The sequence below is a fragment of the Numida meleagris genome, chromosome 5 (assembly GCF_002078875.1).
Source record: "Numida meleagris isolate 19003 breed g44 Domestic line chromosome 5, NumMel1.0, whole genome shotgun sequence".
In the NCBI taxonomy this organism is placed as follows: Eukaryota; Metazoa; Chordata; class Aves; order Galliformes; family Numididae; genus Numida; species Numida meleagris.
In genome coordinates this window covers 16936723-16963933 of record NC_034413.1, presented here as the reverse complement: position 1 = coordinate 16963933, position 27211 = coordinate 16936723, and the positions used below count along the sequence as shown (strand labels likewise).

General features: G+C 38.8%; 1 protein-coding gene across 2 annotated transcripts in view; it reads right to left on the bottom strand.

The window, feature by feature from the left end:
- ERCC6 (ERCC excision repair 6, chromatin remodeling factor) overlaps nt 1-20143 on the bottom strand; it is a 47028-nt gene extending 26885 nt beyond the window's left edge. The window contains exons 1-7 of one of the 2 annotated variants that reach the window (XM_021398802.1): nt 20050-20143; nt 19595-19808; nt 18291-18724; nt 15452-15572; nt 12930-13038; nt 10345-11071; nt 1063-1188 (exon numbers count right to left, since the gene is read on the bottom strand). In XM_021398802.1, the coding sequence (XP_021254477.1) occupies nt 1063-1188; nt 10345-11071; nt 12930-13038; nt 15452-15572; nt 18291-18721 (1514 nt within the window). In that variant the 5' untranslated portion in view covers nt 18722-18724; nt 19595-19808; nt 20050-20143. The remainder of the gene's footprint in view (nt 1-1062; nt 1189-10344; nt 11072-12929; nt 13039-15451; nt 15573-18290; nt 18725-19594; nt 19809-20049) is intronic. The other variant, XM_021398803.1, reaches the window with a different exon arrangement.

Genomic DNA, 27211 nt, shown 5'->3' with positions numbered 1-27211 from the left:
ATTGGCTGTGTATGGTCCTGGCAACTAAGTCATTAATTCATTTCCATCTCAGAGCTAGTGCTTTCCTTCTGAAGAAATGCAGGACAACAACAATAATTTCTTTGAGGTTAAGACTAAGTGGCCCTGTTGAAAGGGTCACAATGCAAGCCTACAAGAAATGACAGCTTTCTGCTAGATTAATTATAAGATTTTAGAGTTAACTTTCGAAAGAAGAGATGGTTTTCCTTCTGTGTGAAATGCTGCCAAAAAAAAAATGAATTCAAGCCAGTGATGCATGGAAGTTAGAGAAAACTTATGGATGAAATTAACTTGTCAGCAGCTAACTTGTTTAGATTGCCTTTTATAAACGGCTTTTTGAGATTAAGATGAGTTACTTGAAAGTGTCACTGGACACCACAAAACTCAAAACTCTCAAAAAACTGAAATGGAAAGTAGTCCTGCTCAAATCTGTAATCTATCATTAAATACTAAAGGAATTAAGAATGCACTCTCCATATTTGAACACTTTTACCAGTAACACTTGAAAGATCTTATAATATGACTTTATAAAACTACTCAAAGAAAAAGTTGGCTGTATTTTTTGCTGGCAGAAAACTTCAATCACTCTCAGCCGAGTTGCAGAAACACTTAGATTCCTTGTTTTCATTTATTACCAACTGCCAACACAGTATCTTCAAAGTCATTTTTATATCACTCTACACCTGAACTAAAAGAAAGCACTTACCAATAAAAGAAAACATTTATAAAAAGAGACAAGGAGAGCGTCTCAACCCTTAGTTTAGCTAATGAGCATTTACAGTACTCACAAGCCACTTATTAATTGTATTTTCATAAAACAGCATTTTATGCTTACAATAGCCAACTTTGTTTAAGGTTTGGTTGAGCAGGACTTTTTAAGTTTTTTGTTGTTGTTGTTGTTTTTTTGTTTTTTAGAAAAAACAGAAATAATTGTACCCAAAGTTGCAGGACAAGGCATCTAGAAATCACCACCACTGTTACTACTAATATCATTATTAACAGCATGCAGCACCCTAACGTTAAAATAAAGTATACAATACATACTTAAAAAGCTTTTTGAAGAGAAATCCTGGAACTTTGAAACCCTCTTCAAATTCAGTGTCGCTTTCATCAGAAAGTTCCTCAGCCACACGATGTTCTTTGTCCTTCAAACGTTCTCTTTGCCACTTCCTATAAGTGACACAAGGAGTCAACATTCAACCACTGCATGGAAAAGATATCATATGAACACTACACTGAATTTTGCATCAAGAAGAAAAGAATAAATAAAATCTTTTCTCAGGTGTGATGAATTTAAGTAGTAATCCATTGGAGGAGAGAATCATGCATCTAAATGCTCAAAATATTTGACATAACAAGTGCACACACTTCTGAATAGTTGTAAGCTTTCGTAGTTGCACAGCTAATTACAATTATCTACAGACAGTAACGCTAATGCAATGCAATTAACTGTTAACACTATTAAAAGAAACTGGCAACGTTAAGTTCCTAAACATCCATTTAAAAAAGACAAAATAAAAATGAAACAACAACAACAAAAAAGACTAAGTATTACAAAGCTATTTTCCTTAATTTAAACAAATATTTAAATGTCTTTCACCTAGAGAAACGTTCAGTAGCATACAATCATATACATATGGTACATACAGAGGACTCATCTGGAAACATCACTGTCTTTGAGCTGCTGTGCTCTAAAGACACTAAGCAGTCATTGTTAGGAGAGTGAATATTCGACATTTTGAAATTATGGCGGTTTATGGCATGCAGCCCAAGTGTTGTATTTGGACTTCGCACAGACTACGTCTAGAATTATGTTCTTGTCCCGTGTCCCCTTTTAGAAATGGTACAAAAGGATCTTCAACATCCAAAGGAATTACAGACTTGTGTTTGCTTTAGTGACCCAAACAAAAACATTTACTTGTAACAGCAAAACATATGCTTACTGCCTGGGAGAAAATGACTGCAGAAACTGAACAAATAAGTACTCCACTACCAAAAGCACTTCACAGACAACTTGGATCTTGCTGTCATTCAATGCTGAAAGTGCATTCACTGCAGCCACGCCAAACACAGTGTACAGCCTGCTAAAATCCCTACAGAAAGTGGTAAGTTACAGAACAGATTAAGAACATCCTCATGTTATTGCTCTTCATGCAGCACCAAAGCAGACATATTTCATCTAATAAGAGGATTGTTCCATCTGTAAGGATGAAATGACTGCATGCCTCCTTGCAGATACCTTAGATATATCTATCAGTGAAGTTTCTTCCTACCAAACCCTTTTGTCTCCCCGGTGAACAGCCCTGTCCTCCTCAAGCCAGACAAAACACTTTCAAATGAATCATGTACTGCAATTTAAGTCATTGTAGGCATCATTATTTGAATACTTTTTCCATACTCATAATTAAAGTTGCTGGCCTGAATGAGGCTGAAGAATGAGCCCTGGCAGTCTAAAAGCATCTGAAACATAAAACATAGAAATTGAAATTGTTCAGGTTCCAAAGAACTATAAATAGCAGTGACAGTATGAAAAGAAGCAAGTGGAAGATTGAGGCCAAAAACTGAATATAAGCCTCCTAGCACTGAAATTCACAGTGTTAAGCTACAAGGAGCCTCGTAAGTGAGATGCTGGAAAACTCATCCATCCTCATCTAAAGTATTTGCTTTACTGAGAGAATATACTCTAGAAGTTCTGCAATAACTAGATGGAGGAGGCTTAATGGAATGCACCAGTTTTCCACTACACTTGCAGTTTCTGAACGACAAACATTACAGCTGAGTGAACAGTCGTGCTTCCCTCCCGGTAACAGTTTACCTCTCCCATTCACCCATTACACAAACAGCTTCCCGATGGCTTGGGCTCTTACTGTTGGCTGGACAGCTGTACCAGCAGAAATATGGCAGGGTAAATGAACTAACACAGTTCTAAAGAAAAACTCATCTTCTGGGAAAATGGATTTATGACCTATTTAAAATACATGATGAAATTCACTCCTTTTAAACTTATTTAACTTAACTTTTCTGTAAAATATACGTATGAAGAAAAATACACATTTAGGGAGAGAAAAGATGTATATCATTTTCATATTTGAATACTTGAAAGAAGACAAACTGCACTGAGAAGCTGACGTGCAAACGGCATTTTATTTCCTAAGCACAATGTGTTTTAAGCTTATAAGTGCATGTTCTCAAAGCTATTGGTCCAACTTTCAAAAAGAAACAAAGTTGTTCCAAAATTGACAGATACCATTAGATGTAGAAACAAAATTTAAATACTTTCATTATCTTGATTTATAGCCTGACCTAACTAGCCAAAAGAATGGAGATAGAAGTCACTGTTAAAATTTCTCAAGCAATTGCTCATAAAATTGGTGCTATCTCATGACATACTGACCTTCAAACCTGGCAAAACAATCCAGAAGAGACTACAGAACAACCCACGCATTGTTCTAAGTCTTTAAGACTTGACTCACACATCTTGGCTCAATGATGTTAAGAGCAGACACTGCTGGCAGAATGGCACCCTCCTGCCTGATATTCACAGGTACTTCACTGAAAGGCTTCTACGTCTCTGTCAAATTTGTTTGAAAAACTTGGAATAGGAACAAGAGAATGAGAAAGGAACTCAACACTCTACACACGATCATATACTCTCTTGTGCATCAAGGCTAGCTATGGTAGCTTTCTAGATCAGCTTTTTACCAGTATCTTGAAAAAATACTTACAGCCTGCTTTTATGGAAGCAGCCACAAACATGGAACTGTGGTATTGTTTTATTAAGTGAAAATAAATATCATCATCTCCAAATGCATGCAGTTACAATAACTGCAAAACCAAAAAAAAAGCACTGAAAAACTAACAAGAAAGCATAATACCAGACAGGTTCATAGAGACAGCTTCACAGCAATATATTTTGATCTCAAGTTCTAAGTCTTCAGAAGCAAAAACCACAATGGAAAAGTCAGCATATACGCAGGGAAAAAAACAAAACAAAATGAGGGACAGTCTTCAGCTTTCTGATGAAAAAACTGAGTTGCTACTATCTGTTTGTAATCTCTCAGATTGTTCTTATTTCATTACATGAAATCATGTACCCTGTTAAGTAGCAAAAAAATCCACCCAACCAAACAAGAAGCAAACAAACTAACAAAATAATACAAAAAGTGTGTAAAAAGTCAAAACTTTCCCCGCAGATACTTTTACATTACCTATCACAGGTATGAAAATCTCTACCGTAGAACAGCAATCTTCTAAATGGTTGAATTAGGAAAATAACATTGCGCTCGGACTAACTGACCCAGAAAGGCAGATGATACTGGAAGCACAACACAAAAATGCATTTATTTTAGTTCAGTACTACAATGTTGTGCTATCAGGCATGAATTGTGTTACTGTCCTGAGTTCCAGAGAAAGATAAATGATTCAAACTGACAGACGCTGACAGACACAGCTTCAGATTGTGTCACTACTGGAACTAGCACACATCAGAACTTGGTTATATCACCTGACCGAGTTACGATAAAACTTGAAACAAGAAAGAAAACACCTACAGAAAACACCTACTTATCACATTAAAATCTAGACAATTTCAACTTAAAAAACTTCTAAAGCGACAGGCAGAGCACTTTAGAATCATTTTAAATTCAAATCAAATACAATTGACAAGCGAGGCAGTATTTTGAACTAGAGCCTGCCCCTAATCCAGTTTGCCAATACCAATGTCCGGCTGTCGGCACTGGAGCTTCAGTCTCCCCTGGGAAGAAGCAGATTGCCCTCTAGTGTACGCTGGAAAAAGTGATCCAGAAACAACCAAGAGGAAACCCTCCTTCAGATGAACGAAAGCTCATAACTGTTAAGGAATTTAACCAACAGTTCCTGCAATTAGTTTGAGCAACATTAGATATCTCTTGAAATCACTAGATACCTAGAAAATCAAGATATCTAGAATTTGAACTAAGATATCCTGTACCGAGTTATCATAAAGCAAAATTCTGATAAACGCCGTATTTGTTACTCTACTGATATGTACAACTACATCAGCTGTAGAACTGAAGCTCTGCTCCCCAAGGTCTGCAGGCATTTTGGTCTTTGATTTTCCCCACTCAACTGCAAGAAAAAACAAACAGTAATTTGTTGTTACCGCTGTAATAACTTGCAGAGCTTGAAGAAGTCATTCAGTTCCTGAAAAGCTGTCAACTTGATGCAAGATACTGTATTAAAGCTTCATTGTTCTCGATAGAAAGGTGAAAATATTCCCAGTGGCTGAAGCAAAGGGAAGACGAACAGTATTTGCTAGACCAGACTGGCCAGGTGGCCGGTTGACTCCTGTAAGTCAAACTTTCAAGAGAGAAACAGCAGTAGCTCATTATTTGACTTAATTACAAGGTATTACATTGAACAAATATTAAAGAAAAACCCATACAAGTCTGAGTTAAATTTCATTATTGTGTCTAAACAATCAGCAAACACAGGTTTTACTGTATCTCCAAAGTCTCTTGAAAACAAAGCATGACGTTTGAGAAATCTACTTTTCTGCAGTCCATGGTCACTATGTAAGTACAATTTTATCCTGCAAGCGCAGAATGAAAGCCATATATCATACAATTAAATCTTCCTTAATATAAGATTGTATTCAGATACTGAGCCCATTTCCCACTTATTGCAATACCCAAGAAAGAAATTCTGCATCCAAAACAGTAATGAGCACAATTTTTTTTTTCTTTTTAAAATACAGTCAGGAACCAAGCTGAGTGTTTAATATAGTTTGCCTTTTTGAAGCACAATATGTTTTCTGTTTTAGACAGCTAAGAATCCCTTACAGATTATTCTAATTTGCTAAACTGAAGCATTCGGCATTACTTTTCCGATCTAACTTTTTATGGTCTGTATGTGTGGATTTAATTGGCACATCCTAACAGATGAAACAAACGCAGTTAGTACCACAAGTCTCTGCAAGTAAATTAAGACTGATGTAGATGATTAGACACTTGAGCTTAGAATGAAAGGTGTACTCAGTGAGTGAGCCAAAATATATCTTCATTTGTGTCTCAGATTTGTCATCTTAAAGAGCAGTTAGGATGCTCTAAGAAAACGTCTTCCAGGAAAGGTAATATTTAATCCTTTTTAAATTTATAACTCTGAAACAATGAGAGATGCACTGAGTCAGATGCTTTAAAGACAGCTCGTATATGAAAACTGACATGACTTGAGAAAAACACAACTTATTTTTTAGCTAACTTTGTTTTTGGTTTGATTCTTTTTGTCAGCTGTTTTGTACACTGCTAGCCACAACATCCAGCAACTCAGCTGCTTGGCTGACACTTGGGAGACAAGGCAAGAAGCAACTTATCTAGCCTTGCTTCCCAGCCCTTGAAGGCAACTGAAGGAAGTGCTATTCAAAAAACTATACTCCACAAACTATGCAAAAAAAAAAAGCCAAGAAAATATAGATATGGCACTTATCTCCCACAACTTGAGATTTAATTCCTTCCTTGAAACAGTAGGCATACACACACTGGCAGCTGCTACAGGAATAGTGACCCTAAGATAGCTATTAAGATTTTTTCTTTTTGTTTCCAAGCTATTATTTCACGCAGACGTTGTATTAGTGATGTCAAAAGTATAACACATAGACTATAGATAAGGAGAAAAAATTATGATTATATTTACATTTCCTACTTTAATACATGCAAAGGAGAACCTTTGTTAGCATGCAAAAAGACTGGATGGGCTGCAGCTTCCACAGCTCCAAAACCTTGAAAGAGTAAAACAAGAAAATCACGCAGTTACTTTCTCGCTGAGAAGCAGAAGAGGCTTATTTCCTATGCCTTTAATCTGCATATAAGCGAAGCTTACTTTTATTTTCTGATTCTAGGTACGAAAAGCTAAAAATAGGCACAGTTTCACTGAACAGCCTTCAAAGAAAGAGGCTCTGCCGTGACCTGGCTGCTCCACCAGGCGGGTGACTGCTCCAGACTCTTACCAGTGCTATTGCGGAATGGCTCTCGACTAGGACAGTCACCGCTGAGTTGACAAAAAATACACTGAAACTACAGCTGTTGAGGGGGATCAAGTCTCTGAGACCTTCAGCACTACCCCAGAGACTGATGACATAATCCAGGCCTCTGGGTTCAGCTGGGAATAGTCACTATGAAGGACAGTAGGGAATGATGATAACACTGCCTTGTACTGAATCCTCAACTTAGCATTTAGTGCATGACAGTCTGTCACTGATTTACCTTACCTCCCCACAACCCTGGTGTTCCTTGCTACATTAGCCAGATGATTTTACCCTGCATGTCTGCACAGCAACACTGCTCCGGTAACGGTAACAAGAGAAAGGCAAGAGCCACGCAAGAGAAGAGATATTACTCAGAGCGTGTGCTGAATTCTGGCCTTTCCACTTTCTGCCGATCATGTCTGGAAGAGTGACCAGGCTGACTGACGCAAGGTGCCTTTAGAAGAAAAGTGAAGAGCGGGTGTTCTCCACCCGCCTGCCCTGTTTACTACAGACGCATCAGCTCCTCTTTGGAAACAGTCAGTTCTTCTAGCAGTCCCATAATTAGCTAATTATCATGCTTTAACATCATCATTGTATTTTCCCCTTGACACAGACCAGTCTCTTCAAGTCCCATCCCTGAAAAGTTTTAATGTTAAGGAAACTCATTTTCAGTCTTTAAGAGTGTAGGACTTTATACAGCACCAAGCACAAGACTGGATGTTCAGAATACTAAAGTAATCCTAAAGGACTTTCCCTTGCCTATCTCAGGGGTAAAATATACCATAATCTCACTCATTCATTTGCATTCAAAAGTAAAACTGATGTGAAACAAGACATAAATGTAAGCAAATGACAGCATTTCTATAGCATTCTTAATATGTTTCTTAATTCACTACACTTTATTTTCTCATGGCATTTCCCATAATGAAGATTACCTGGGGGTGTCAGCATAAAAACGTCAATGTGGACAGCTGCAGCTTAACAGCCACAATAACTGTAGCTATGAAATTTTTAAGAGATGTAGTGTTTTGGTGGCAATTACAGTTATTGATATTTCTAAAATTCATTTAGGCTTTTATTGTAACTTTAGTAACCAAAAGAAATGTAGTGTATGATATGACTTTGCTAAGGATAAATTGTCACAATCTTAACGTTATTAAAAAACGTGTTTGAATGAATTTAAACTGAGAGTCATATTAAAACTTTCAATCAAAATAAATTACTCTTGATGAAAACACTGAATTAAAAATGATTTAATATTGGTCTAATTTACATGTGAAGAGTACAATTTTATTCAATAAAACAGTAAATATTTTACTGATTAAATACAATTAATTTTTGTTAACGTACCCAATAAAAAACACGTTTTTTTGACCCTATGGACATTGTTCAAATTAGCCTCTTGTTGAAATTTTCTATTCAAGAAGCAATAAACTACTCTTTAACCTTGAAAAGCAGCATCCTGGGATTCCAGCCCTATTGCCTCATGCCAGCTCCTGATCTGCCTTAGTAATGTGCAATGCGAAAGACAAGTTGACCTACTGCTACTTAACATTTTGTTAAGTAATAACGCTACAACTGGAACACAAGCACCTCTATCAGAGGATACCTCTTCCTCCACAGCAGCTCTTATCACAGGGAAAGTTGGGTATTCGTACCTCTACTTATTGACCCCCTTCTTTGCTACAACGTAATTTAACTCTGTAAAATGTTATATTTCTGTAAAACATAAAATTTAAATCTCCCAACCATTAACCTGGCATTATGCTAGGACTGTTCCCTGCATCAGTCGCTCTTCTCTATAGCTTTAATAATCATTGCTCCTTTCACTCACTCTAGGACATCTGTTTTCAAGTTGGAATCCATGCTTTTCTAAGGGCTATAAACCACTTGAAGGACCTTAACAAAATGTAAGGAATTAAAGCACACCATCAACAAGCTGATGTTCATTATATAAAGCTAAGCAGTTATAGTAGAAAAGAGACAACGTGCCACAAGCTAGAGAACAATTAAAAAAACAACAACAACAAAAATGATCATCACAGCGATCTTGATTTTCTGGCTCCCAGTATGTGTAAAAAGTCTCTCTTAACTTTACTGGCATGTCTAGTTAGCATTTTAACAGCTTAACAAATTACATGTCACTTCACTGGCCCTTAAAAACGTTTTCCAGGCAGCCATAAAAAAGGAAATATTGCACAGTCTTATTTATAGAAGCTCAACAGCAATGGTACCAGTAGGAAAAAATAACAAAAAAACCCCCACCTCAACAGCACACTGTAGCTAAAGAGAAATCATTAACACCCAGGCTACACGAATTTCATAAATTACAGACTAGCACTAGGTGTTTCAGGTGCCATTTTCAGAACTAACTTGTGTTCTTGACATCTTAGCTATATTTCTCTACCTAATTATACTAGTTTAATAGAAGGCGCTGATTCTCCTTATAAATCTTACACAGATTACTACCTTAGGTCATCACAGCTGGAGAAAACTACTACCATTGCCACATCTTTGTTAGATAAGGACATCACTGTCAATAAGAACAGAAAGAAAGGAAAACCACTGTCAAACAGGGCAGCTCTTTTTAGACTTGACTAATAGCAACATGATGTCCAGTCCTTATTACTTATCTAAGTTACACAAGAACTATCATTCAATAATAAAAAAGAAGATTCCTTTCCAGTACGAATTTTGCAAGTTTAAATTCAAAATCCACTTTATATTGATATTCAAATAAATATATTTGCCTGAGATTTCAACAAACTAATGGATTATACGAAAACAGCACATAAACATTTGTTCAAGAAATTTCTTCCTGAGTAGTCATTAACTAAAGCCAAAAACCAAGCATCTCATCCCAAGCCAAACAGAAGACATATCTCACAGTGAGAAAGTGCCTTCCCTCTGAAGAGGGAGTCTGTCTGTACTGTAATTTTGCCTATCAAACAGAACACATCACATATATTTGAAAGGTAGGTATGAGGATCTGCAGACAAAAGTACTGCTTAAGTAAACAGTAATGCTGCCAAGTAATACATAATACATTGTTATATATACTCTATTGCTGGCACATTCACAGTACTGCAAATGACACATAAATCCAATGCTGAAATAACTTCTTTTGAATGATCCTGTAACAATCAGAAAAATTAAATAGCAAAGTCCTTATAATTAAGAGGTATGCCTGATTCCTTTAGGAAGGGCATGATAATTCTGACCATCTCCTTTCCCTTACTCCAATTCCTAGTCGTGTATTAAAGACTTCATCTTTTACACATGCAATATCATTTGTTAATGTTGCTACTAAAATGTCTGGGACTAACCTTAGTCTCTGTTTATAATAGTCTTCATCTCCATCATCTCTCCATCTCTTTACTTTGCGCTTCCCTACTGTAGGCTCTTCCTCCTCAGAGCTTGGAAAATAATCAACATCGTTTTCAGCTTCTTTAGAATCTCTCTTCACCAAGTATTTTTCCTTTCCTGACAAATTCCTGAGTTCATAATCAGAATCATTTTCAGCATGTGAAGATGCCTGTTCGTCCTCCTCTCCGACTGCTTCAGGATCAAGATGTTCCTCACCAGGTACATACTCAGATTCTCCACTATCATCCTCCTGTCCAGGCTTCAGCTTTTTAGTCTCAAGATATTTTTTTTCTTTTGGAATCCCTGTTTTTGAATGAACCTGAAGGGTATGCTTCTGAAGTTTCTTCAAGTGTTTTTTTAAACGTTTATCTGTTTTTGACAGAGCTTTACCTCTTTCTTCCTTTGTAGCAGATGTGGGAGCTAAGCACTGAACATTTTTGGCTTGTGCTTTCTTCTTTGCTCCTTTGTGACGGAATAACTTCTTTCTCTCCGATGACAGCTTAGCTTGGTCTGCTAAATACTTCTCAAAATCAGATGCTTCATTTAGCATTAGCCGTCGTGTCTTCCTCTCTGGCTTCTGAGGTATCTTAGTTCCAAATGGGGTCATCTGGCCTGTACGAATAAGCTCTTCCCACTCTGTTTCCTGAACGGGCATAAGCATACTGCCAAGAGATGATGGACCAGGTTCTGTAACAAAAACCAGAATAACCACAATGCCTTCCACACTTTCTGAATAACTCAGACACAGGAACAAAATTATGTATAAAACCAGAATGGATTTAAAGCTTAAAAACAACTCCAAACTAACATCACACGATATGAAAACCTCAAAAAAGGTAGAAACCAACAAAAAAGGTCAAAACAGACTTGTCTTTTTTAAAGTTCAAATTACTTCTAAAATTTCATATAGAAAACATTACACATGCTATCAGAATGCTAATACTTCTGGAATAACACACAGCAGCAGCAAGAACCACCATAAAAGAATAACCTTGAATGTCACATGAACTCTAATGCACTCCCTATACTTTCAGTTCAATGTGGCATCATGTTCACTACAACAAAACCCAGAGTTCCCATAAACAGTAACAGTGTCCACTTCTACTTCTAATTGTTCAGATATTCTTATAAGCTTGAAATTTGAAGTTTCCATTAAGCATACCAGGACAGAGACAAAAATATTAAGAAAATCATAAAAGATTGTCTTCCCATAAGCTAAAAAAAAAAAAAAAGCTTTCTATACTACAATACCATTAGGATTATGATTTTAAAAGTCAGATTGACTACATAGCATATTGCCATTCATGAGCATTATAGTTAAACTGCATACACAGTTACTACACTTATTAACACAGTTAACACAAATATAATTGTCATCTGAAAGCAAAGAGGGGGGATATTTCTTGGATCCAAGAAGCTGGAGGGAAATGCCAACCTGGAATCTATTACTAAGGTCCAAAATTTCACAGTAGCTACAACAGAACTGTGAGCACGGCATGCTACTATATATGCTACTTGAAGCATCACATTTACCACTAAAGCACGTTCAATAAGTAACAATGATGCATCAGGCTTGAAACTCTTCCCTTTTCAGCCCCTCAGTTTCTTAAACCATAGGAACTGTTCAACTTCATTTCTTTTGTCTTGGGCACCATACAGTTTCTAGCCACATTTCATCACACTTGGTGCCTGAGTTTTCCTGCATTAACTCATTAGAAGAAAAAAGGCTTAAGATGGTTTTCTGCTAAGAAAAGTTTACAGAAGTTTTCCCTCTCAGTAAAGTTTCTTGACCCAGGAGAGGAGCATGAGCCTTGTGAGATTCAGAATCCACATCTGCAATGAACACAGAGCATAAGGACATGGCACAATGAGGGGGAGGAGGAATCAGTGCGCAGGATAAGGTTGTATGGGTCCAACCTTGCCCTTCAGAATACTGCAGAGAGTGATGGTGAGTAAAACACAGTTAAGCTGGAGTTAAAAAATCCAATCTTGGTTTGTAGAGGGCAGTGAAAAAGAACACAGTGAAACATTTGCATAAGAAACACAGAAAACAAACATATTGCTCAGGAAGCTGCTTTTTTTCTATTCTTTTTTTTTGTTTTGTTTTAACGTAGTGCAGCCTGATAGAGAAGAAACACTTCCCTCTTACATTTCTAACAATAATTCTCAACAATAAGAGAAAAACAATTTTGTTAATGTTGATTGATAGCATACAGCACATAAAATGTAATTCACTCATGATGTTAGTCATCATTATCAAATTAGCTGTGAAAAAATGTTAAGATTTCCAATTTATTAAGCCCAATACTCTAATGTGCATCAGTCATCCCTACTGAGCTGAACAAGGATTAACATCCATTTTTTTTTTTAAAACTTCCCACATGAATATGCCAAGATCTGCAATTCTGCAGGTGCAGAGAAAAAACAAACCACTGAAATATATTTCCTTATTGGCAAAGATCTTCCTAATTGGCAAATTACCTTCAAACAACAAAAGGCATTATGTCAAAGTAGGGCGGAAGTTTCAGCCTTCTCCCATACATACCTTCATCATCCTCAAATTCAATTTCATTTACTTTATCAAGAATCTCGGTTCCACCAAGAACTGCTTGGAGACGTTTCTGTTTTGCTTTGATCTTCTTTAGCTGTTGCTCCTTGAATGATAATTAGGTATATCATTAAAACTTTAAGCTGATTCATAATCCTGCTATCCTTTTAAACAATACTTAAGCTATAACACTTGCAGTATTTTCTACCAGAAAGTCATACTCAAATGTTCAAAGTATCCCATTTAATAAAAAAAGCACAAAAAAGTATCACCAAGTGCCTGTAGCTTAATAACTCACAGGATATGAATACTTTATGTGTACAATCATCTTAAAATACACAGTAAGACATTATTATTTATATACACTTTTCACACACTCATTAGGCATTTTCATGTCCACATTTCAAGGTCATTTTATACCTATGCTGATACTAGCAAAAGAAGCCCTTCAACTAGTGAGATATGCAGAGAATATAAAAAAAAAGTTCATGATTTGCAAGACTGAATTACTGGCAAATAACCTATTAAAAACAGTTATAGTATTTATTAGGATTTATTTATCACCAATAAGTTTTGGAATGTTTGCTTAGAAAGGAACAAAAAATGCAAATCAGTCAGACGTCTTAATAAATGTTGGTACATAATTAATTCAGGAATGGCTGCAGCTACGTTAACAGCAAAAACTACAAAGTAAAATGCTTTGGAAAAGTAAGTGAAAAAATTCAACATTACAGACATTATAACAAGTGTAGTTCATTACTGCAGTGAAAATGATTCACACCTAGCTTTTCTGCTACACCTTTTATCTGACTGTAATGTCCTCATCTGTGTATTTACCAGTAATGTTGCAATTCCCTTGGTGTTGCTAACTTCATTTACGAAACAAGAAATTCCAAACAGGAAAACAAACAGGTAATACAACTTTCCTCATGAGTAACTTCACTTTTTCAAAGTATTTCCTCACTTACAGAAGCACATAATTCAGTAAAAAAATAAAAATGAAGTTTATAATGCAATCAGCTTTTTTTTTCTGGGAAAGAAGGTTCTCTTGCCTGCCCAAGTCCTCATGTAGCACCTTTCATATCACAAAGTGTAGTGTATTCGTGTATGTTACAATGTATTACCTCCTTTGTTCCCAACCATTATCCTTGCTATTGAAGAACTTAGAATACAAAACACTCTGTGTGACAGCTCTAACAGTTACTAACTTCCATTTATCTCAGTAACAGAGCAACTCAGCCTTTTTCACTTTTTCTTTTTTAAATGCTACAGAAGGAAGAGCACTAAAAGAAATTCTCCATGCATAGTTCAAGATGAGCTTCACGTATAGGATCCGCCTCCAAACACACTGTGATTTAACCAGACTCTTGAGGTTACTGAGACCACTTCTGCAGAATATAGTATATAGTTTTCACACAAAGACTGATTCTTACCCTTCAAAGGCCATTAGAGATGGCTAACAACAGATTTCCAATGAGTTATGAACTTCATCTACTACTAACTTGCATAATTTCAAGTAATGTGATAGCAGGAAAATATAGCATACAATTTCTTAAAGACATTTTAGAGGTAAGTATGATAATCATGTATCTTCCCACTACTTCCAGCTACTTATTCCTAGAAGTAAGCAGCTAGTCCTGGGCCTCTATTCAGTACCGCTTGCCTCCGCCGGCCCTTAGTTGGCCAAATTGTGAATACATTATCCCAGTTGTTAAAAAACGATCAAAAGAATAATTAAAAAGAAACAATTGAACAGGGTCAGTGGCAAATAGCTAGAGGCTGGAAAGAAGTGAGGACAATAAGTTCTTGAGTTGGGTAGTCATTAGAGAAATCATTAGTGCATTTCCATGAGACAGTGAGAGGATCCTAAGAATGACATTCCTAACCAGGTGAAGTTTTTCTTTTCTCCAATCTCCCTCCCATTTACAGCTGTACAAGTCTATTGCTTACATTACACTGATGCCTGCTAGATCGCTCTCCAACTCCTTTAGCTAACTGCTACGGCAGGAAAAAGGTGTAACAGCTTCTGCCAAACCATCAAATTACAACAGCTCATAAAAGGCAATGATGCGTGTTGGTACAAGAAAGATACAGTGAAAGAGGATTAGGAAGATAAGAAATGAAAACCGTGAGAGCTGAGATTTAGATCAACTCTCAAATTATGTTCTAACAATGCTTCTCTATTTCTTGAAATACTGCTAGGAAAGATTTAGTTAACGTAATGCAAATCAGTCTTCCAAGTAAGTTTTACAGCTTTGTCTGAAATTTAAGAGTCAACATCCTCCACCCCCAAACAAACATACAAACAAAAAGCCAACATCAGCTCCACCCCTTTCACATCTTTAGTTATTTACTTTTTTTTTTTGGTAGAAAATTAAGCCATTTAAAAAGGGAAAGAACAGCAATTTTAGACTGACTCTGAGCTATATAATTAAGCAAGAATTATATCACATAATCCAGACCGTAAGCCAAAGCACAGGCTAAGTACTGTCAGCAGGAAATTACAGTAATCTAATCACCTTGTTATATTTTTGCCGTTTTACAGAATCTAGTTTTCTGTTTATATCTTTGTTGCTGGCAGCCTGAGGTGAAAGTTGCTCAATAATTTTATTTATTTGTTTCAGAGATGTTGTACATGATCTGAAAAACAAGAAGATTGCAATGTACCATTCAGCTCCAGTAAAAAAAATTAGAACATTCTCAATTCAGACATTTTAGAAATTCCAGAATGTTTAAGGTAAGATTTAAAAAGGACCATAAGTTTTTATGGTTACACATCATTAGAAACACTGAAGACTTTAAAAACGTAAACATTAATAAATATTTCTAAACAAAGTTCGACCAATACTAAAACATCAAGGGAAATGACACTAAACAAATCACTGGGTTATTTACTACTCAGAAACTACAAGCATGATGATCACAATAAGGGAGTGGCAGAGATTGGTTTTGCTATTAAAGATAAACAGAATACAATTAAAAAAACCAAACAGGCTGCAGTGACATGCGTCAAGGATGGAAGCAGCACGGAACTAGCTAAGGTCAAGCACTGTAACTGTTCTTATCAGTTCAATATCTGATATGTCTTCAACGAAAAGACTTTCTATTAACCAGATTTTTGGGGTCAGGAGTTGGATCTGGAGCTCGTCCTTTTCGCTCTGTGTACTGTTCTGACATTGTGAACGTGGCATTGAGGGACACGGTTTCCTGTCAGGACTTTATAGGTCAGGCTGATGGCTGAACATGATGATCTTGCAGATCTCTTCCAATCTACATGATTCTACGATACCATACAATAATCTAAATGAGAAACACTTTGTTTTCATTTTGTGAAACTGTTAACAGTTTGATGTCATTATATAAGGATGCCTATTTAGATTACAAGATGTAAATACAGTTTCAGGAAATCAAACTATCTGAAAGAACTAACAGCATACGTACATTAAACTTTCCTTACTTATGCACTACCATTTTCCTGGTTTCTACATAAAATAGCAAATTCAGGTTGAACCACATACTATAACCTGATATCATTTGGTTTTGCTATTGCATTTGTTTCCAAGAAGGATGCACGGCCCCACTGTCAAAAGCAATTAATCTGTTTCTTGATTTAAATTGCAGAATATTTCATAAGGATATACAAATAAGCATCTCAAACCATTACGAAAACATCCTAGAAAACTCATCTCACCTACAAAGCAACTATTATTCCCCTTATATGCAAAGAAAAGCACGACACTGTTTATTTAATTGTTAGGGAAGAAATTGTTGGATCACTTATAACTCTTCAGCTCTAGTCTGGACTCTACCACTGTTCCCCTATGAGATGTGATCTGCACGCTATCAATGTTATCTTCACACCTTCAATCCTTCACTCCCCTTTAACCTTTTTGAACCATCCCAAACCCTTTTCTCAGTCTTTTTTCTTGCTTTAAACTACAGCATCCTCTTGCAGGCCTCTGATCTATTGATCCTTGCTTCCTTGGCCCTGGGGTCTTTCATATGCTGCTACTGTCTTCTTCCACAATGCTGTATTTAAGAGAACTTCAAGAATTAACTTCAATCATTTCTTCTTCTACTTCTCACACTTAAACCTGTGCGGATGTTATCCCATCATGTAGCTTCTGCTATGAACTCCATACAAACTACTCAAAAACACTTCTCACCAAGGCTTACCGCCAGTTATGCATTCAGTGTTACAGAACCAATCAACTATCACACTCTACTCACATTTTCAGTTTTGCTGGTCCCTCCATTCAACAAGTCATGCGTATCTCTGCTTATTTTCTAAAAGTCAACTTCAGACTCAGACAGACCCTCTTATACAGATAAATTTCTGCAAATCTACACAAACCATTTGTATCCCTTCACATAAATCTAATTTTAAAACTGTAAGCAGGAGATGAAAATACAGGGGTAAGAAAAAACATTAGGATACTTTTCACAGAAAATACCAATCAACTGATAGGGCTGTGCATCACTCTTTAAGTATCTGGATAAATCTAATTGCAGTGGCTATGCTCATCCTCTCAATGACTGCCTAATCATTACTTCCTTCTGCTACACAACATCTGAAATTAAGCTCCAGTTTTACACACATACTTAGTTTTACATCTCCATGTCCAAACTGGAAAATTAATGGAGTGCATAGAACTAAGCATATGCATAAGAGTTCACACAGACAGTGCAAGTGTACAGTTCTCTTGAACACTAGAAGACAACATTAATGCAGCTCAGTGAAAGAGATGCACAGGTAAATAATTCTACCGCACAATAATTCTACAATATCACACAAGAATTCTACAATGAGATTAGAAACAGGAAGTTCTAAGATCAAAATTCAATGACGAGTGGCCCTTATCCCTCAGGGTCTTCTACTATCAATACACCACACTAAGCATTCGACTATTCAAAAGTGTTCTCAAGGACTTCACACAAACCTTTGTGGTGAGGCTGTTTTGGCTGTAGGACCCTGACAATACTGAGTCATCCAAGTTACAGAAAATAATGGTAGCAAGCTACTGAAACAAACTAGAAGCAGGTAACCACATGAAGCATGCAGGATTGAAGAAGTGATACTTTTCTGGTAACTTTGAATAACAAAGTATAATGCAGTTATCCATGGCCCAGGAAACAGACAAGCCTCTTGCTAAGTTAGACAACAAAGTAGAAAAAGGAGATGCGCTCTATATCTTACGTCTCTACTGCCTTGATGCATGACTGAACGGGTCAAATAAGAGCAATGCCTCATTGCTCTGACAGTAAAATTCTTTAATCTTGCAGCTTTTAAAAACATGAGACACTGAGCTTAATTTGACTGCCAGTAACAGAAAACAACACCAAGGACACAAAACTTACCTTAAGTCATCCAGCACTGACTGATATTCTTTTTCAGCATCAGCTATTTTTGTTGCTTTGTTAGCTTCATTAATTGCATTATCTACTTGCTGAAGAACTCCTTGCTCCAATACATCCTGGTCATACACATCAACTCCTAAACCTTTGAGCTCAGCAGCCTGTGCACTATATGAAACGGACTGAATCTGCTGCCTGTTGATATGCAAAAGGGGTTGTCCTCTTCTGGGCAACTCCACAGGAACTGCCACAGAAGTGGATGGCTTGCTGTCAGAGTCGTGAGCTCCAAAACGATTACCCGGGTCACTGTTACAATTGCCATTTTCTTGTATGGTTCCTGATTCTTCAGCATTATGGGGGCAAATATTGCTTAAAGTAGTAACAGAGTCTTGTTCTTGAATACTGTCTGGTAAATGGCTGTTTTCCGTTGGCATCCTCTGTTCAAAAGCAACAAAGAACAGTAAGAACCACATCACCATAAAAATATTCACACGCACAAAGTTCCTCATGGAGATGGCGCCCAAACAGAAGCAAAACAAGCACATATCCTCATAAGAAATTGTTATTTCAAAACACCTGGTAGTTTACCCTTCTGTGAGTCATCCTCCACCCAAAGGCTTCTCTCTCCACACTAATTTCCACAATCAAAAGGGAAAGAGTGGCAAAAACATCTTAAAGGCTACAGTATGGTACACTCCTAGAATATGTTATCAAGAAAAAAAAAGTCTGTAACTACTAGTCTCCTCACCAGAGCGAACTGAGTCTTGCATGAATGGTCATGCTCCAGAGGACAACATAACATAATCATATGTGACATAAAATACCCCAAACCAAAAGTACAAGCATTCAAAACAGGAAAAGAGTCAAGCATAAAAAGCAAAACATTAGTATTTACTGAGTATTTTAAACAGCCTGACGTAAGCTTTCTGTTGAACAGTAAGAAAAAACAGTCAAGCTAAATGCAGACAAAAAGATGTGCCAAACCTAATTAGGAAATTATTTTTATTTCTGCATTTGTTGTTGTTAAGATTGCAGCTAGGAAAGCATGCCCATTTGACATACAACCTTTTACCTTTTCATAAGATAAGAAAATACAAAGAAGAAGTTAAAGGACAGCTACTGGAGAAAATCAGAAATCTCCAGTACTACAAGGCTTCTCATCGATCAAGAAAAAGCACATCAAGCGTTTGAAAATCAGACTAGGAAACACTGTTGTGAACCACTGAAGGCTTCAGTTGGACAATTCAGCTTTTAAGCAGAACACAGTTCCCTAACAACGAATAGACTTAAACATGGGAATGACTCACCACGGCAACCTTGGTGCTGGTATTGTTCAGAGCCTTTAGAAGTTGTGTCTTTGAGAAGGACGTGGCTTTGTTCAACTTTAGGGAGGCGCAAGCTTTGTGAATGAAGACGTTAACGGGGCAGGTGGGCTCAGCATCCCCTCCCAGCACGGCAGCCCGCTGGGTTCCCGCTCACCCGCTTCTTCCATCAGCCCTGAAGCACACAGCAGGCCAGGCCCTGCGCACAAACATCTCACACCGTTACCACCCCGCGCTCCCTCGGCACGCACAGCCCGCCTCGACTTCCAGCTGCACGACTTCACCACCGCCCCCAGGCCCGAACCGGGAGGGCTTTGACAGGACCGCGGCAGACAGGTGACCCTCACAGCTAGCAACGAGCCCTTGAGGAGATAGGAACGCGAGAAGCTCAGAGGGCCCGACTCCCCACAACCTCTGACGCCGCGGCGCGCAGCACCCACCTCATCCGCCGCCATCACACCCGCCGCTAGTCAGCGGCGTCACTTCCGCCTCCGGCACGGCCGCGACGGCGCATGCGCGGCGCAGCGGTCTGGAGGCGTGCGGGGGTCGGGCCCTCTGAGCTTCTCACAACCTAACCATACTGCTCTAACGACCCACCGCTAAATCATGTCCCCAAGCAGCACATCCAAACGGTTTTTAAACACATTAGGGAAGGTGACTCAACCACCCTCCTGGGGAGCCTGTTCCAGTGCTTAACAGTCCTTTCTGTAAATACGTTTTTCCTGATATCCAGCCCAAACCTCCCCTGGTGCAACTTGAGGCCATTTCCCCTTGTTCTGTCACCTGTCACCACTGAGAAGAGACCAGCCTCGCTCTCACTGCAATCACCTTTCAGGTATTTGAAGAGAGCAATGAGGTCTCCCCTCAGTCTCCTCTTCCCCAGACTAAACAGCCCCAGTTCCTTTAGTTGCTCCTCGTAGGGCATATTCTCCAAGCCCTTCACAAGCCTTGTTGCTCTTCTTTGGACCTGCTCCAGCACCTCCATGTCCTTTCTGTACTGGGGCGCCCAAAACTGAACACAGTACTCGAGGTGAGGCCTCACCAGTGCCGAGTACAGGGGCAGGATGACTTCCCTAGTCCTGCTCACCACATCATTCCTGATACAAGCCAGGATGCCACTGGCCTTCTTGGCCACCTGGGCACACTGCTGGCTCATATTCAGCTGACTGTCCATCGGCACACCAAGGTCTCTTTCCGTCAGGCAGCTTTCCAGCCACTCCTCCCCAAGCCTGTAGGGTTGCCTGGGGTTGTTGTGACCAAAGTGCAGGACCTGACACTTGGTCCTGTTGAAACTCAGATGGTTTACCTTGGCCCATCGATGCAGTCTGCACTCCACTCCTGCCCCTGATTGTTTGCTAGTGATAAAAGCAAAGTTAAACTTTCTCCAGGAGTTGTTAGGCTTTCTGTCCCTTCTTCCCTCTTCCTTCTCTCTCTCCCCATGAGCATTCTGGACCCTGCTCCTCTTTGAGCAGCAGAACTGATGACCTTTGGCTAACTGTGAGAGGACAAGCATACAGTAGGTGTGGAATTTCTGTGCTGAATGAGTACTGAGCAGCTGGATTTGAACTTGTGGCTCCAGGGGATGATTCGTGATTCAGTTAACCCACAGAATTGCTTTCTTAGCTTCCTTTTAGTTGCCCTACTGCATGTATCCCTGTTGTCATTTTTTTTTTTTTTTTGAGTGAATGTCTTGAAACAATGCAGATTTAAAAAAACACACAAACATATTTTGTGGATTCTTGAGAGGCAGGGGCAAGTGAGTGAAAGTGACGGAGTCATGATACTGTATCCTTCCCACCCCTACCTTGAATAAACTGCTAAAAACCAAATGGAGAAAGGGAGCTTGTCCAGTGATGATCATACATTTACAGCCGGATCCAAAGGAGTCCTTATTCTTACACGTTAGAATAATAGAATCACTAAGGTTTGAAAAGACCTCTAAGATCATCTAGTCCAGTGGTCAACCCATCCCCACCATGCCCACTAACCGTGTCCTTCAGTGCCACATCTCCATGTTTCTTGAACACCTCCAGGGACAGTGACTCTGCCACCTCCCTGGGCAGCCTGTGCCAATGCATCACCACTCTTTCTGAGAAGAGATTTTTCCTAATATCCAACTGGAACCAACTTAAGTCTTTCAGCTCTCATCCTAGTCACCCTGCATGTGGAAGCTTGTGAAGGCTGGAATTGTAACAATGCAGAAATATCACAGTTGTTCAGTAGAGGAGAAGCAAAGTTCATCTTTGTGGATGATGACATAATGTTGTTCTAATCATGAAAGTGTAAGGATGTTGATTAGGATGTACAGGGAGAGAAGATACTATTTATTATATTTTAGACTTTGTCTTCTTTGTACCCTTTATACACTTCCTTTAGTTTTTGTACACATTGATAAGATCATCCCTGAAGCCTTCTCTTCTCTAGACTGGGCAGTCCCAGCTCTCAGCTTTTCCTTGGAGGAGAAATGCTCCAGTCCTGTGGCCGTCTTCATGGCCCTTCACTGGATACAGTCTGGTGGCTCCATTGAGTCTTTGGTACTGGGAAAGTCCTAGCCCCTTTAGACAGTGGTGGTCAGACATTTTCCCAACCCATGTTTCCATAGTGCATTGATGGAGCCCAGGTTGCTGTGGTAAAACACTGCTGATAAATCAAGTACCCGGTGAATCAAGCATTTCAAACATAACAAACATTTTTGACAAATTTGTGACTTATCTAACACACCTACACTGTCACTACACACTTGATCCAAGAGTAGGAGTTCTATTTCTTTTTCCGTAAATTGCTAGCACTGAGAGCTGCATAAAATATTGTATCCTATGGAGTTCTCCATGTGGCAGCTCTATGAGAAATTAAACCATTTCCTTTAATACTCACTGGTGTCAAGCTTGAATGAATAACTCAAAATTGCTGGTGGCCTGATAGTTCATAAAAAATATTACAAGTCATTGATTGAAGATTCTATTTTCCCATCTTTCCATCCCTTATTCGTTCTTGTTCCCTACCTCTGGAAGTCTCAAGGAAGCACAGAACTGGTCGTCTAGTGTCTGTAATGTCAAGATCTGAAAGGTCAACAGCAACAAACTGGTTAATTGATATATTTTTGTTTGTTTCCTTAGCTCCTACACTACTACTGCAAATACCCTTTATTTCCTATTTAAAGACTAGAATGAGGAGGTTTATTTTTAACCTTTGTTGCTATGTTCTAAACACAAAGAATGATGCTTTGTAATTGCTGAAATGATTGAAAATGTGGAGTGCGAAGTCTTCCAGCAGAATGAGAAAAGCAGCAACTGGGGGACATTTAAGGACAGAGCAACATCAAGCTGATGTCAAAACTGAACTGCTTTATGGAGGGGTTGGCTCAGTTTTCCAGAAACTGATAAATGAGGAGGAAAGATAAGTTGTCCTGCAAGAAGAAAAAAAAAGAGCTTTGTATTATTTGCCAGGAGAGGAATTTTCAAATGAAAAGCTGCTTCTTTCTCAAGCTCAAGAGGAAAATGAGTGAAGACTTTGTTTCATATTTACAGATTTCTAATGTGGTCCAACTAGGTCCAGAAGTAAGAGGCTATAATTGAACATTCAGTACTACTGGTTTGAGGCAGGTACTTGCAGAACAAGACAGTTCTGCTGGTGTCCTGTCTGTGCCTCCAAACATCCCTGGTAGAGCTTGCTCATAAAGAGAAACCATAACTTAAAAATGTGACAGGCTTTTCAGGCAGAGACTGATCAATGTCATCCATCTGTGAAATGCCATGTACACTGGGAGTGACATTTAATACTAAGTATATTGTGCAACGAATCTGTTGCAAACTGTCGAGCTCCCAGGTGGTATGGAGGTAGGCTGTTTGACTGAAGCCTGCTAGAACCAGGTCTTCCAGCAGTTGCAAGTCAGCGTGGCTCCATTAAAGTCATAGCGGGTATAGATTTCATTGGCCTTTAAAATTATTCTGTCGTGGTCCATCCTTGATGCATTTACAACACTATGCTTTTTTTTTTCTTTTACCTTAACACACAGTTCTGCGTAAACAGGTGAGATCTGTGGTTTTAATCTGTTTCCAACCTGAGCTGTTTCATGGAACTATCCACTAAAAAGTTGTAAAAATACAAAATCTGTATTATAAAAGAGTGTGTCTTTGAAATTATATTTCCCATGTAGCCATTTTTCACATAGAAAATTAGCCTCTGATGAATCAGAAGTTCAGCTCTCCTCTCAGATACATACATGCATGGCTTCTGATCCTTTTACACAGTCACAAGTAGAGTCCCATGCATCCACATTTCTCAGTATTATATTCAAGTATTCCACTGAATTTACCTTCATTTTCTTCTTCTTTTCTTTTTTCTTTTTTGCTACGTGTAGATGACTGCTAGTTGCAGTGCAGCTACTCTGCTAAATCACCGTCAGTGCAGTTTTCTGGGCAGGACAAATTCAGCTTGTTTGGTTAGATTTTTAAAAAATGTTAATGTAGTCCTAAGCTTTCCCTCTCTAGTGTGCAAGCATTAATGATGACACTTAATCCTTGCTGGAGCTGGTTCTGGCAGCTTTTGATATGCAGTAATGATGCTCTTTTACATGAATTAGCAAGGCTGGCAGATTAAAACTGTGTGGACTTCTTCCCTTTTTGTCAGCCTTGCAGGAATGCTGGAAAGGATCCTGGCCAAGTATGTAAAGTAATAGCTCAGAGCTCAGCTGTCGGTTCTGGTGGTCTGTGAGGAAATACAACTAGGCTTCCAAGGAAGCTTGAGTAGAATAACAGCTTGGAAAGGAAGCAATTTGTTTATGTGATTTTGAACTGGGTAATGAAAAAACAGGAAAAATGAGATGGAAAAGGGCAGTGGTTTAACTTTTATTCTGTCATTTTTATTCATTTTCCTGTTGTAAAATCTTATCCTGAGAGTCATGGCATAGGAATTCTATGTGAAACATAGAATCACAGAATAAAATAACAGTTTTGATTGGAAAGAACCTTAAGGACCTTCCAGTTCCAACCCCTCTGCCATGGGCAAGAACACCTCTCACTAGATGAGGCTGCCCAGGGTCCCATTCAGCCTGGCCAGGAACACCTCCTGGAATAGGGCATCCACAGCTTCTGTGGGCAGCCTGTGCTAGGGCCTCACCGCTCTCATTGTGAAGAATTTCTTCCTTGTATATATTTTTAAACCATTACCTCTTGTCCTATCGCTATGCGCTCTGATAAAGAATCTCTCCCCAGCATTTCTCTTTCAGTACTGTAAGGCTGCTATAAGGTCTCCTTGGAGTCAGGCTGAACAACCCCTACCCTCCCAGCCTCTCATCACAGGAGAGGTACTCCAACCCTCTGATCAGCCTTATAGCCTCTTTTGGATCCACTCCAACAACTCCATGTTCTTCCTGTGCTTGGGGCCTCAGAGTTGAACGCAATGCTGCAGGTGGGGTCTCATGAGAGTGGAGCAGAAGAGGGGAATCACCCTCCTTGACCTGCTCATTCTGCTGCTTTTATTGTAGTCCAGGATACTGTTGACTCTGGGCTGCAAGTGCACATTGCCAGCTCGTATTGAGCTTTTCATCCACCAGTACCCCAAATCCTTCTCTGCAGAGCTGCTCTCCATCCACTCATCACCTGGCCTGTAGACATGTCCCAGCAGTGTACCCAGTGTAGCCAGTAATAACCTGCCATGTATAAGCCCTTGTTCTTAGCAAGAGACGATTCTCTCAGGCCCCTTAGTGGCCTGGTTGTGCTGTTAAGGGTGTAACCTGACACTTGGCCAAATCATCATTCTTGATTCTTCAATTAGGCCCTTCCTTCGCAGATTTCAGTACGTATTTTGCCAAACTGAAGATTAAAGAAGGACTTAGTGGCAGGACACATTTATGGATTTTGTTCTGAGGGAATCCTGTACATGGAGTACAAATGATTGCAAAGGAGCCATCACACAGAAAGACTTGACTGACCAGCCAAGAAAAAGGTAATTTGAACCACTACATATTCAGAATGATGTGACCCTCACATTTGAACATCTTTAAGCTGTCATCACACAAACATATAAATGCATTAAGGTGATCTGAGATGGCTGACCCTCAGGCATGCGACTGCTACTCTTATTTACAGAGCAATCCCAATGGACACATAGCTTTGCTAAATATTTAAAGACATCCCTTGTCACAAAGTGCTTAGACCTAATTCTAATTTATTCATAGATTCATAGAGCTTAAGGCCAGACGGGACCATTAGATCACTTTTTCTGACCTCTCGTGTGACACACTGCAAACATTCTCACTCAGTAATTCCTACATCAAGCCAGTGTCTTGGAGAGGTGGTAGCACAGATGGCTTAGCAAGACATCACATTTTGATTTAAATACAATGAACAATAGAAAATCCACTACATGACTTGGTAAGGTGTTCTAAAGGGTAATTCCCCTTGCAGTGAAAAACACATTTCAAGTAGCCTGAAACATACTAGCTTAAAAAAAAAAAAACAAACCACATGTACTTAAATAAAGGCCTGGCCTTTTAAAAATAGTGGAAGGAAAAACTCCAGTGGGATTTTAAAAGAAGCCTGAAATGCATCTCTGTAAAATCTTGACTCTGATTTTCAGGGGAATGAATTTTCCCATCCCTCCTTAGACATCTGCAATTTCTAGCTGAAACTTCCCTGAGCAGTTAGTTGTGCTATGAGTGCTCCTAGAAATGCTGCCACTGTGACTGAGCAAATTTGCTGGGTATGCTCATCCTGCCCGAGGCTGCTTTTAGAAGATGAAAATCCCAACAAAATGCTAGAGGAATTAGTTAGGCAGGTATAGAATATCCTACTGCCAAAAGGCAGCACTATCCTTAAAAAGGGAAAACAAACACATGGCAGTAGCAGATTTTAGTGTACATGGGTTTATCTTCTCCAGTTTTCCTTCCTTTCTTGCTAAACTATCAGCTGTGGATCTGGGCCAACCTCCTAGGAGGTTTCCATACTAGTGGTGAAAATACTGTACAGAGGCACAAGGATGCTTTTAAAACAAAATGCAGCACTGATGAGTTCTGGTGAAAATAGATAATAAGTGATTTAGGGGCTGCATTACTTCTCAGAAGGGCACAGAATTGCTGGCAGCATTGGCAGAAATGGGAATTCCATCCACAGCAATAAAGCATCTGTATGTCTTTGTGCCAGCAAGTTGAGTGGCAAGTATATCTCTCAGAGCCACGTCAATGTAATAAAGCCAGTATATCAACTTAAGCCCTTTGAAAATAATTGTGTAGTTGGCAAGCAGCAGTACTTTTTATATTGCAGAGAAATAAAACATTTTTCTTCTCCCTACTCTCCCTGATATGGTTTCTGAATTTAAGAAATTAAATGCAGAAATCTACTCTCAGTGGATTATTAGGTTGGAAAAGCCAAATGGGAACATATTCCAGAAGTCAAGGTTTCTCCCACTACTTTAAGGTAGATTGCTCATCTTCTACATATATTTCTTTCTGTGTATGTTACCAGCGAACATCACCAGACTAAGGCTCTCACATAATGACATTTCTTAAGAATACCTGATTTTTAGGAAAATCCCATGTTTTTTCTTATCTAGGCTGCACGCTAGTCCAGAGGAAGATGGCAAGTGACTTTCTAGCCAAACCAG